The sequence below is a fragment of the Palaemon carinicauda genome, chromosome 15 (genome assembly GCF_036898095.1).
Source record: "Palaemon carinicauda isolate YSFRI2023 chromosome 15, ASM3689809v2, whole genome shotgun sequence".
NCBI lineage: Eukaryota > Metazoa > Arthropoda > Malacostraca > Decapoda > Palaemonidae > Palaemon > Palaemon carinicauda.
The window spans coordinates 23250519-23263465 of NC_090739.1; the positions used below are offsets into that span (position 1 = coordinate 23250519).

The 12947-nt window shown below is 46.5% G+C and overlaps 2 protein-coding genes across 4 annotated transcripts in view; both read right to left on the bottom strand.

The window, feature by feature from the left end:
- Positions 1–12884, bottom strand: part of LOC137654519 (hypoxia-inducible factor 1-alpha inhibitor-like) — a 128688-nt gene extending 115804 nt beyond the window's left edge. Inside the window, exons 1-2 of the mRNA XM_068388219.1 lie at positions 12717–12884; positions 701–948 (exon numbers count right to left, since the gene is read on the bottom strand). Of these exons, the coding sequence (XP_068244320.1) occupies positions 701–948; positions 12717–12854 (386 nt within the window). The 5' untranslated portion in view covers positions 12855–12884. The remainder of the gene's footprint in view (positions 1–700; positions 949–12716) is intronic.
- The window catches only part of msps (msps cytoskeleton-associated protein 5), a 374587-nt gene that overhangs the window by 354362 nt on the left and 7278 nt on the right, over positions 1–12947 (bottom strand). The window lies entirely within an intron of this gene.

Sequence of the window (12947 nt, forward strand, 5' to 3'; positions counted from 1 at the left end):
CCGACACTCCTCATAGGTGTCATCCTGCATACAATGTTGTTCTCTGCAGGCCGGACACAACGAATGAGCGTCGGTCTAGACCAAGGACATGAAGGTGCTGTATTTGCGCACTTCAGGCCCTGGACATGTCTACAGAAGAATTAGCACTCACACCTGAAAAGAAAAAGCAAAAAAGTAATTAGTCGAATAGCATTCAGTGTGGATGGCAGAGAGAGATGAATGTCCGCTCTTGGCTGAGCAAAGAAAAAGTGGCAAGACAACACTGGTGTGTGTGTGAGCGGGGTAGCTGGTACTAACCCACTACACCCGCTAACTAGCGGTAGGGTAGCTACATCTCGCTAAAAGTCTTATGGCTGGTTTCCAGCTTCACCAAAAATATATCCCTAATAAAGAGGGAAAATGTTTGTATTTATAGTTGGAACAAACATTTTTCTTGCATTCTTTACATTCTCTGCAATTCAAATGTAAAAATTTACTGGAAATACAGTAAACGGTTGAACTATCCAACTACTCATCGTATCAGCAATGATATCAACTTGATTTCATGGATTTATAACAGGCAATAAATATGATTAATTTGTACTATATACAGTAGTATACTTGCTGGAATACATAATACCTAAAGCTACTTTTTAAAAAAAACTAGAGCCAAATTCTAGTTTTGTAATGATGAAATATTAAAAAACCGAATCCAACTTACCTTTCATCACCAGGTTTCCATTCTCGTAATTTTTTCACAAATTCTGTGAACGTCATGTCTACTCTTCTGGTTGGCGGGTTGAAATTGATTTTATACTGTTTCATTTTGGCTTCATCATAATATTTGAATCTGTTGTTTTGTGATACGAACACCATGTACCGTTCATTGCCCATGTTATTGGATAGGTAATCAAGATCCCACTTCAGTGCAGAGTCACACAGCTTGGTATCTGTTAGAACGACAGGTTTCTGAAGGAACAGAATAGAAAGGAATACAATAGTACAGTATAATAATTACAAATGTCGTAACTACGACACAACATTATAGTATATAATTATTCAGCACCTGATTTTACCTGACATCATGACTATTCACTAAGAAACTACATTTATTCAGCACCTGATTTTACAATCATCCTGATTAAAGTATTCGGTACATTTCATACACAGTCCCACTCCTGAAGTATTTAAATTATTCCAAAAAAAAAAAATACATTTTACTATAGACAACATGGTATTAAAATTGTCAAAACAATTTGTGGGTACTGTATAAATCGCTAATACAGTATATGTATTTGTCAACAAACCATGTCAGAAACTGTTAGGGCAAATAGACTGGTTGTAATAATATTCTTTTATTTTTATGAAACTTCCCTGATGTTCATATTGCTTCTACTTGATGCTGCGTCAATTTATATGACACAAGACAGATCCAAGCCAATCTAGTCCTAAATTAGGATGTTGCCTGACCTTGACCCCAGCAGCAAAGAAATTACAGTCAAATACCTTGATGAATTCTTTAATCTATTTGGGCTTATAAAGTATTAAAATGACAAATTCGTAGATAATTTGTATTTTTCATTACTATACAAACCTTAGCTATTTAATAGGGGTATTACTTTCTGCGAAACTGAAATGACGATCCATTAATTTTTAAAGAGGGTTTACTACCCACACCGCTAGTTAGCGAGGTAGGGGAGGTTAGCTTGCTACCCCCCCCCCTCTCACACACCTGTGCTTGAGCTCACTTTGCTTGGAGGTAGGACTTCAAGGGGGATAGGGCTGGCGGGGAAGTTTGGTTAAATAGCTAAGGTTTGTATAGTTAGGAAAAATACAAATTATCTACGAATTTGTCATTTGTTCCGTAACTGGAATACAAACCACGCTATTCAATAGGGGTGACTCACCCATTAGGAAGGGTGGACGTCCCAGCCAGTCTGGCTTTTGGCTTTGCCCGGGGGCTTGTTATTTGAGTGTGTAAGCATCCAAGAAATAAGGAGTCCCTGCACATCGCTAGAACCTTGCTACGCAAGCTGTGTGTGAAGGTATGAATAAGTGTGACTCACCCTAGAAAGTTGTTCTGAAGTACTTTAGATGGAAACTTGTAGACTAGGATTTTCCCAATACCACCTCGTCCAGGTATGGGGACGTAACAGTATTAATCTTAATACTAGGAACACAAGGGAGCATGGTTTACCTGCAGTGGTTTGAGGTCAGCTATGCAGAGAACCCAGGATGCTGCTTTCCCCAACAGAGGGGATGATGAAAAAAAAAAATAAGGGCCAGTCAAACCTTTTCATTCATGCAGACTAAAACCGGGTAACAATGCCCTCAACCTTCTGCTACTTGTCCAATAAGGAGCTTGAGGTTTTAAACCAGCTGTTGTGCAGCCACCACATGGCCGATAGCGAACGTATCGAGTCTCCTGTGGGTTACGTCTTGCAGGTAGTGGGATGGGAATGTTGTTTGACGTTTCCACACCCCAGCTTAAAGAACCTGCGTCACTGAAAAATTTCTTTTGAAGGCCAGGGACGTAGCTATGCCCCTGACATCATGTGCTCTAGGGCGACGTGACGGAGGAGGGTCTGGATTCAAGGCCAGGTCAATGACCCTACGAATCCATGCAGAGATGGTGTTCTTGGTGACCCTCCTCTTAGTCCTTCCTGTGCTGACGAATAGTGCTGGCACATGAGGACGGGCTGCAGCTGTTCTTTTGAGGTACAGCCTCAAGCTCCTTACTGGGCATAGTAAGAGATGGTTTGGTTAATCTGTTACAGTACGGAGACTAGAAATCCGGAAGGAGTCAAATCGAGGATCCGCCACTCCAGGATTCTGAGTCTTAGCAATAAACTCAGGGACGAAGCTGAACGTTACCTCCCCCCATCCCCTTGAATGGGCGATGTCATACGAGAGACCATGAAGTTCGCTGACTCGCTTGGCCGAGGCCAAACCAATCAGTAATACCTTCTTCCAGGTTAGGTGGCGATCTGATGCCTGGCATAATGGTTCATAGGGAGGTCTCTTAAGAGACCTGAGAACTCGAACCACGTTCCATGGGGGAGGTCTCACTTCCGACTGAGGGCAGGTAAGTTCATAACTACGTATGAGTAGAGAAAGCTCTAGCAATGAAGAAATGTCCACTCCTTTCAGCCTGAAGGCTAGACTTAAGGCTGAGCGATAGCCTTTCACTGCCGAGACTGAAAGGCGCATTTCTTCACGCAAATACACGAGGAACTCCGCTATTGTTGGAATAGTGGCATCGAGTGGAGAGATACCCCTTCCACGACACCAACCACAGAAGACTTTCCACTTTGCCTAGTAGACTGCTGCTGAAGACTTTCGGAGGTGTCCAGACATCCTGACAGCAACTTGTTGCGAAAATCCTCTCTCAGAGAGGAGAATCTGGATAGCCTCCAGGCGTGAAGTCGTAGTGAACCTGCGGCTTTGTGGAAGATGTTGGCATGTGGTTGTTTGAGTAGATTGTGTCGTGGAGGGAGTTCTCTCGGTAGCTCCGTTAGGAGTTGCAGAAGGTCCGGGAAACATTCCGCGTGATGCCATAGCGGAGCTATGAGGGTCATTGAAAGATTGACCGATGTTCTGGTCTTGTTGAGTACCTTCCTCATCAGACAGAACGGGGGAAAGGCGTAAACGTCGATGTTGTCCCACCGTTGTTGGAAAGCATCTTGCCAAAGAGCCTTGGGGTCTGGGACTGGGTAACAGTACAGCAGGAGCCTGAAGTTCAGGGCCGTTGCGAAAAGGTCCACAGTCGGAGAACCCCACAAAGTCACGACTTTGTTGGCTACTAGATGATCCAAAGACCACTCGGTACTCACTATCTGAGATGCTCTGCTCAGATTGTCGGCGAGCACATTCCTTTTTCCCGGAATGAAGCGTGCCGATAGTGGTATAGAGTGGATTTCGGCCCATCTCAGTATCTCTACTGCTAGATGGGATAGTTGCTGCGAAAAAGTACCTCCTTATTTGTTGATGTAGGCCACTACTGTGGTGTTGTCGCTCATCACCACCACAGAGTGACTTGCCAGGTACTGTTGGAACTGTTGAAGGGCCAGAAAGACGACCTTCATCTCTAGGATATTTATATGGAGGTACTTTTCTGACTCTGACCAGAGGCCTGAGGTCGTGTGGTGCAGCCCGTGGGACCCCCACCCTTTTTTTGAAGCGTCCTAAAACAGCATCAAATCCAGGGGGAGGACGAGAAGGTCCACTCCTTTTTGTAGGTTCTCGTCTGCCACCCACCACTGGAGATCCGTCAGTTCCGCAGGTCCCATGGGGATCTGGATGTCCGGGGAGTCATATGCTTGATTCCATCGGGACTTGAGTCGCCACTGGAGGGATCTCATCCTGAGGCGACCATTGGGAACTAGACGAGCCAGCGATGAAAGGTGACCGAGGAGACGTAACCACGATTAGGCTGGAAGTTCTTCTCGTCTGAGAAAAGGCCTTGCGACCTTCCTCAGCCTTGCTATCCTGTCGTCTGATGGGAAGGCTTTGTGGAGATTGGTGTCTATAATCATGCCTAGGTATACCAGTCTTTGAGTGGGAAGCAGTGAGGACTTCTCGAGATTTACCACGATCCCCAGATCTTGGCAAAGTCTCAAAAAATTGTCTCGGTGTTGAAGAAGGGATGACACCGAGTCTGCTAGGATTAACCAGTCGTCCAGATAACGGAGAAGACGGATGCCAATCCTGTGTGCCCAAGATGATACTAGGGTGAACACTCTGGTGAAGACTTGTGGTGCTCTAGGCTGAATCTTAAGTGCTTCCTTGAAGACGGATGGACTGGGATCTGGAAGTACGTGTCCATTAGGTCCAGTGTGCACATGAAGTCTTGCGGTCTTACTGCTAGTCTGACCGTGTCCGCCGTCTCCATGCTGAACGGAGTTTGTTTGACAAACTTGTTCAGAGCTGAGAGGTCGATGACTGGTCTCCAGCCTTCAGACGCCTTCTTCACAAGAAAGAGTAGACTGAAGAAGCCTGGAAATTCGTCGAGGACCTCTTGGAGAGCGCCCTTCTTCAACAGGGTCTGGGATCCTGCCCGAAGGGCTTGCCCCCTTGTCGATCCCATGGCAAGGGAGCTCAATGACACTGGATTCGTCATCAGGGGAGGTAGAGATGTTATAAACGGGACACGATATCCTAGACTGATCACGGAGATTGTCCAGGAATCGGCCCCGAGTTGCTTTCACCTGTTTGAGCAACTTTGTAGGCATCCCCCACTGGTGGACATGCAGGGGGACTGCCTATCCTAGCGTTTGCGGCCTCGGCTGCTCCCTCTAGGATTCTTGCCTCCCCTGGAGGACTTTTTGCCTTTCGTTTCTTTGACAGGAAAGGGCTTAGACACCAAGGTCTTCGCTGCTGTCGCCGTTTAAGTGGTCTTGACTGGACATGACTGCTGTGGTGCTGGAGGCTTATAGGGCTTGGATGTTAAAGCCCTATGAAGAGGGGAGTCTTGATGAGACTTCCTAAACCTCTCAGCGGCTTTTCCACATCCTTAGGCTCGAACAAGATGGATCCCTCTAGAGAGGAATGTCTGAGGCTATTGATCTCAGTGCTAGGGACCTTCTGATGGAATCTCTCAGCTACTGCATCCCGACATTTCAGAATAGTAGTTGCCCACAAGTTCGAGACTTGGTGGGCCAGAAACTCGATCGTGCGAGTACCCGAGAGAAGAAAGGTCTCCATAGCTTTCCTAGTACGTTCTTTGGAGTACCAAAGACATGGTCCAAGACCGTGTCCTTGCCCTCTCGAGGAGGGATCTCTGGGTCGGAAAACCCGTTGAGAGCCCTCATTAGAGTCAGAACTTGCCAAAACACATGTTTTGACTCTTGCTGGTCTCCTCCTGATGTAGGACTTGCAGCGAAGTCTCCTTCTGTCCCCAAAGGCTCTTCTTGGGGAGAGTCGCGGACATTCTCTGAGTGGCTAGCTGGCTCCATCCTAGTCCTAGTAGAGGACTTCGGCAATGTTTTGGAGTCCTTAGATTCCTTCCTGGGAAGGATGTAGGACTCCAACATTGATGAGGATGGCATGTTCCTTTCAATCCCCGCCTGAGAAGACATCTCAGCGCGAGGAGAGGTTTCCCTCATTGGTGCAATGGGGGAAAGTCTCTCCTCGCGTGATTCCCCTGGGGACGGGAAATCTTCGTCCGAAAGGGAAGGAGAGACAGTCTGGGGGAAAGAAGGAACCTGCCTTGAAGGTCTGCGTGGAGTCAGTTTTGCCCTTGGAGAAGTTACCGCGTCTGGAACTCATCTTTTTCTCTTTAGAGGGGTAGAAGCAGCCATGGATCTGTGCCCTAAATCAGAGAAGACAGGCTTGAAAGCCTGTGTTACGGCTCTGATCAGTGCACTGAACAAGGGCTGTTGGCTGACAGACGCGCTGTCAGACATACCCCTTGAAGGGACAGGAATTGAAGGATCCCTGGGAGGAGTTCTCAACACTGGTGGGTTCGCCTGAAATGGCTTTGGGGTCCTGGACCCCTCTAGATGTTTCCCTTCTCCCACAATGTGCGGTGGTATGCGCTTGCGGGGAGGGGAATGAGGCGATGGCGACCTTGCCGTGCGTAGTTCAGTAGTCTCGCGCGGGGGAGGATATTGACTCTCGCGCGGGGGAGGATATTGACGCTCGTGCGAGGGAGAGTAATGGGGCTCGCGTGAGGGAGAATACCAGGACTCGAGTGCGGGAGACTGCTGGCGCGCACGTGCGCGTGCGGGGACTGCTTGGCGCGCGCGGGAGAGTATTCAGGAGCACGTGCGCTGTTGCCGCGCGCGGGAGAGATCACGCGCGTTGCGGTCGCACAGGATCAAGGCGTTGAGAGTTCGCGCGTGCCTGTACCAGTCGTAGGGCGCGCGCACGCGGGAGAAAGATCCCTAGCGTGCGGGCGCGCAATTGAAGCCTGTGATGCTCGTGGGCGCGTGAAAGAATAGGGCGCGAGTAGGAGAGGATAGGCGAGTGCGCGCGGGGCGCGCGCGTATCCTCGCGGATGAGTGCGGGAGAAGGCTGGCGCGATGGCGCGCTGGCAGAAGGCAAGCGCTGGCGCGATGGCGCCAAGGTGAGCGCTGGCGCCAAGGCGAGCGCTGGCGCCAAGGCGAGCGCTGGCGCCAAGGCGAGCGCTGGCGCCAAGGCGAGCGCTGGCGCGTGGGAGAAGTCAGTTTAGTTGATTTCCCAGTAGTGCCTAGATCAGTAGATCGTTGGTGCGCAGGAGAGTTTACTGCTGGGCATGAGCGCTGGCGGGCGGGAGAGCGCTGGCGCGTGGGTGAGCACTGGCGCGCGGGAGAGCACTGGCACGTAGGAGAGCGTTGGCGCGCGGGAGATCACTGGCGCGTAGGAGAGAGTTGGCGCGCGGGAGAGCACTGGCGCGTAGGAGAGCGTTGGCGAGCAGGAGGTTAACAGCACGCAGGAGAGCGTTGGCGAGCAGGAGGTTAACAGCGCGCAGGTGAGAGTTGGCGTGCAGCTGGGCATGGGCGCGCGTAGGCTTAGGCTCAGGCAAGGCCTGGCGCGCAGGAGAACATGGACGCGTATGTGCGTGAGGGCGTCCTCACCGCAGGTGAAGGAAGACCTCTTTGGCGAAGAGGAAGGCGAGCCTTGCGACGCATGCGCCCTTTAGGGGCCGTACGGTCAGCGATTCTACAGTCCTCCGAAGAGGAGTCTCTGTAAATGAACTCCCCCGAGGGGAAGAATCACTAGCAGGAGAGACTGACGTTGGAATTAATTTCTCCCTCGTAGGCTGAGCAGAGATGGGAGAAACTAAGCCGTCAGCTACTGTAGGGTTTAAAGAGGCAGAGGTGATGGGTGATACCGCATTGGATACCTCTGACACCACAACGTCGACAAGAGACAGAGGATCAACCTCTGTCGGTGACGGCGATTGCTTGACAGCGGCACCCAACCGGATGTAGTTAAGCAAAACCTCCTTGGAGGGCAAACCCGTAAGCCCCAAGGAGGACCAAAGCTGAAAAATGACAAATTCTGAGATAATTTGTATTTTTCCTAACCATACAAACCTTAGCTATTTACATTGGGTTTACCTTTCGGCGTAGCTGAAATGGAAAGCCATTAGAATCTAACGAGGGTGTATTACCCCCGCGCTAGTTAGCAGGGGGGTAGGGGTGTGGTAGCTAGCTACCCCTCCCCCCCTCACACACCAGGTGAACTGCTTCACTTCACTTAGAGTAGGACTTGTCTTGGGGGACAGGGCTGGCGGGCAAATATGTGTAAATACCTAAGGTTTGTATGGTTAGGAAAAATACAAATTATCTCCGAATTTGTCATTTGTTCCGTAACCGAAATACAAACCACGCTATTTACATTGGGTGACTTACCCCTTAGGAAGGGTGGAAAGTCCCCAGCCATACTGGCTTTGGCTTTACCCGGGGACTCAGAATCCGAGTGATTCGCACTCGAGAAAAGGAGTCCCTGCACCTCACAAGTTCCTTGCTCCGCAAGGAAACGTGTGGCCTACATAAGGTTGTGTGTGAAGGAAGAAGTGTGACCCGTCCTAAGCAGTTGACCTGGAGTTCCAGAAGGAACTCTGGGTTAGGACGTTCCCAATACCACCTCGTCAGGGTATGGGGGACGCGACAGTATTGACTCAATACTCGGAACACAAGGAAGCATGGTTTACCTGCAGAGGTTTGAGGTCAGCTATGCAGAGACCAGGATGCTGCTTCCCCAGTAGAGGGGACGATGAAGAAAGAAGTAAGGGCCAGACATACTTCTTTCGTTCATGCAGACTAAAACCTGATAACAATGCCCTCAACCTTCTGCTACCTGTCCAAAAAGGAGCCTGAGGTTAGACCGGCTGTTGTGTAGCCACCACAGAGCGATAGAAACGTATCGATACTCCTGTGGGTCACGTCCTGCAGGAAGCGGGCTGCGAAGGTCATTAGACGCTTCCAGACTCCAGCTTGTAGCACCTGCGTCACAGAGTAGTACTACTCGAAGGCGAGGGACGTTGCGATGTATCCGACATCATGCTGTAGGGCGACGTGACAGGGGAGGATCTGGATTCAGGTCGAGATGAATGTCCTTGAGTCCGAGCTGAAGAGGTATACTGGTGACTCTCCCCTGTGTCCTTCCTGTGCTCCCAACCCGGCTGCACGTGAGGACAAACTGCAGCTGTTCTCAAAGATAACCCCTCGATTCCTTTACTGGCAAGAAGGAGAAGGTTTGGGTCATCTGATACATAATGGTGACTCAAATCTTGAAGGAGTTGGAGCGAAGGGCCGGGACCCCAAGATTCTGAGTCTAGCAAACAACTCAGGAGCAAACCTGAATGTTGCCTTCCCCTATTCTCTAGAAAGGGCGGAGTCGTACGAGACCAAGAAGATTGCTTACACACTGGCCGAGGCCAGAGTGAGCAGGAGCACCGTCCCCCAAGACGGAATACGATCAGAGGCCTGACGTAATGGTTCTTGAGAAGATCTCTTAAGGGACTAAAAAGTCCAACCATGGTCCATGGAGGAGGTCTCACTCCGACTAGGGGCAGGGACGTTCGCAGCTTCGCATGAGCGAAGAAAGGTCCAGCGGGAAGGAAAAGGTCTATTCCTTTCAGCCTGAAGGCCAGGGAAAGGCTGAGCGACAGGCTTCACTGCCGAGAGCGGAAAGGAGTTTCCTCCCGCCGAAAAGCAATAACTCCATTATTGCTGGAGAAGAGGCCTCAAGGGAAGAGGTATCTCTCCCACGACACCAACCACAGAAGACTCTCCACTTCGCCTGGTAGACCCCTGCGGATGACTATCGCAGGTGACGCGACCTCCGCTCCGCGACTGTAGCGGAGTAATGCCCCTAAAAACTATAAAGGTGTCAATGACCTTACATGTCAGGATACCAGAAAATCTCAAATCAATCAATCAATCAATAGCCCTATAAATAACGTAGGTCTGTATTCCGTATGGAACAAATACCATTTGGGTCTATACCTCCAAAAGCATTAAGGTCCATCAAGAGACCTTTAATTTCATGAGATCGAAAAGCTAAACTAGTTAGTTTAGCCTCAGGAAAATAGGAATGAGGAAGATCAAGTTTCTCATTACTCTGCTTACTGTCAAACACATCAGCCAAAAGGGTTGCCTTTTCCTTTGGCAACCCTTTGGTGCCTGATCAAAGTTGTCACTCATGAGAACACTACCATGACCAAACAAAAAGTGTTTAGTTAATAGTTCACAAACAGGACTACTGTACTCTCTTAAGAAGGCTCTGCAGATCAATAGTCCATCTTGAAACAGCACAAGCAGCAATGGAGTTGTGTAAAAATGACCAGTCACTAGACTGTCGAGCTTGCACGGCCCTAGGTAGATTGAGAGAAATTAAACAGCCTAACTTACATATCACCAGGAAAAAAAATTTCGCAATTATTATCACTTTTGTATCTGCATAGCTTAATTCCATCTTTATTACACAAAAGGAGACAGCTAGCAAAAGAGACAAACTTATAATTTGAGCTTTGGGACAAAGTTGGGCTTAGACCGATACATTGACTGTTTTATCAAAATTAAGCTAAAAAATCATGCTTTAATTTCTTGTCTACACAGATTTTACTATTAGAAATGGTCATGCTTTAGAATTATTTACCTCAGGGAATACTATTAGATAGTGAATAATAACTCTACTGATAAAATTCTGAGAGGTGGGCTACTGAACTATTCCAAATATTACAGTTGATTGTCGCTTACTGCACATAAGGATGAGCCTACTGTATTTTTCATGGGCTATTCACAAGTGGTTGCCTGGGCTTTTGTTTATGTATCAAATTACCTTCGGTTTTCAACCAATTTAAACTTCATGAAATCTTATGTTTTAGCGCCATAATGTTTTATAACTTTTCCGAATTTATATAAAAAGACATGTAGAGTTTAACAATATGTGTGAAAATACATTTCAGTGTGTGTGAAAATACATTTCAGTGTGTGCATAAATTTAAACCTTTTACATATGAAATCAAGACCTCAAGCTACTCTTTATCAAATTGAAAGTCATCCTTTTTGCTGATAAATTGCTCTCCAGTCAAAACCAAAATATCAGAGCAATCATAATGGCGAAACAGAGAGGGATAAAGCAGGGTATGGCTTAACATGCAAGGTTAAGATGGAGTGAACATCAGTGTTTTCTAGGACTAATTAATTGAACACTGGATCAGATTAGAACTTAAGCATATTAGGCTCAGTAAGATTAAGAGATTAAGATAAATCACATGGATGCATTTTCTATGACTTCTGCCCCTCTATTATTATCATTATTAATATCATTATTATTATTATTATCATTATTATTATTAGTACTTGCTAAGCTACAACCCTAGTTGGAAAAGCAGGATGCTATAAGCCCAGGGACCCCAACAGGGAAAATAGCTCAGTGAGGAAAGGAAAAAAAGAAAAAGAAAATATTTTAAGAAGAATAACAACATTAAAATAAATATCTTCCATATGAACTACATAAACTTTTACAAAACAAGCGAAAGAGAAATTAAGATAGAATAATATGCCCAAGTACCCTCAAGCAAGAGAACTCTAACCCAAGACAGTGGAAGACCATAGTACAGAGGCTATGGCACTACCCAAGACTAGAGAACAATGGTTTGATCTCGGAGTGTCCTTCTCCTAGAAGAGCCACTTACCGTAGCTAAAGAGTCTCTTCTACCCTTAGCAAGAGGAAAGTGGCCACTGAACAATTACAGTGCAATAACCCCTTGGGTGAAGAAGAATCGTTTGGTAATGTCAGCGTTGACAGGTGTATGAGGACAGAGGAAAATATGAAGAGAATAGGCCAGACTATTCGGTGTATGTGTAGGCAAAGAAAAAATGAACCGTAACCAGAAAGAAGGATCCAATGTAGTACGGTCTGGCCAGTCAAGACGCCATAACTCTCTCGTGGTAATATCAGGTTGAGTGGGATTCCAGGGGGAGTGAGGCCCTAGTCAGGCACTCCTCCAAGTGAGGACTTGATGTGTTAGGTTAAGTTAGGTTAGAACACATCTCTATAATTAGTGCTGTTACATTTTTTTTTACATATGTATTTGTAGGGTCGCCATCAATGACATATAAAATATGGATATTTCATAACTTCAGTTCTTTCAGACTAGGGTTTCCTTCTCCCAAACACCCAAGTTTCCCACTAGGGTCACCCCATAATTATTGCAAACAAGGGGAGATGTGTAAATTAACATATATCCACGAATAAATAATAACAGTAGGTTTTTAAGATACACCATGTACCCTCAAACATCTACAGTAAAATATAGCGTACCGGTTGTCAAAAATTGTAAAATACTACTAATTCTATTTACTGTCCTACCATAGAATCAATACCATACATCCACCAAGCCCAGTTAAGATCAAAACAGCCTTATCCATAAGTTTTTCAATTACAGGAAGTTGTAATATCACGTCATACAATCTCAACCTTAATACCAGTTCGTATACAGTCTTTAATAATATAAATAACAATACCGTACTACATAAAGTGATACATTAGCCTGACGTAAGGTAAAATAGGCCTAGGTTACGGAACATAAGATAGAAAATTAAATTCTTCCTGTCTGATAATCAAGAAATAAAAAACTTAATTAAAATGTAATTTTATTTTTATCGTTTACTTAAGTTATAAAAATCCCCTTCACCCTCCGACCAGCAGAACCAACCCAACCCCTTCAACGTTCCCTATGGCCTTTGAGGAGGCAAAGTCTACAGAGTAGGATAAAATAATCTTCCAATAAATCAACTGACCTCTTGTGATATGAGTTCGTCGGCCATTGGGTCACTACAAGATAACTTAGGAATCTGTTGAGTTGGAAAAAAATACTTTGACAAGTGCGGGAACTCGGAATCGTCATTATCACCATTCATTGTTGCCTGTGTTGACATTCGGAGTTACTCTGAACGCGTTACGCTACAATCTCATATCGTCTACTTCTGTGTATGTGTGTGTATATATATATATATATATATATATATATA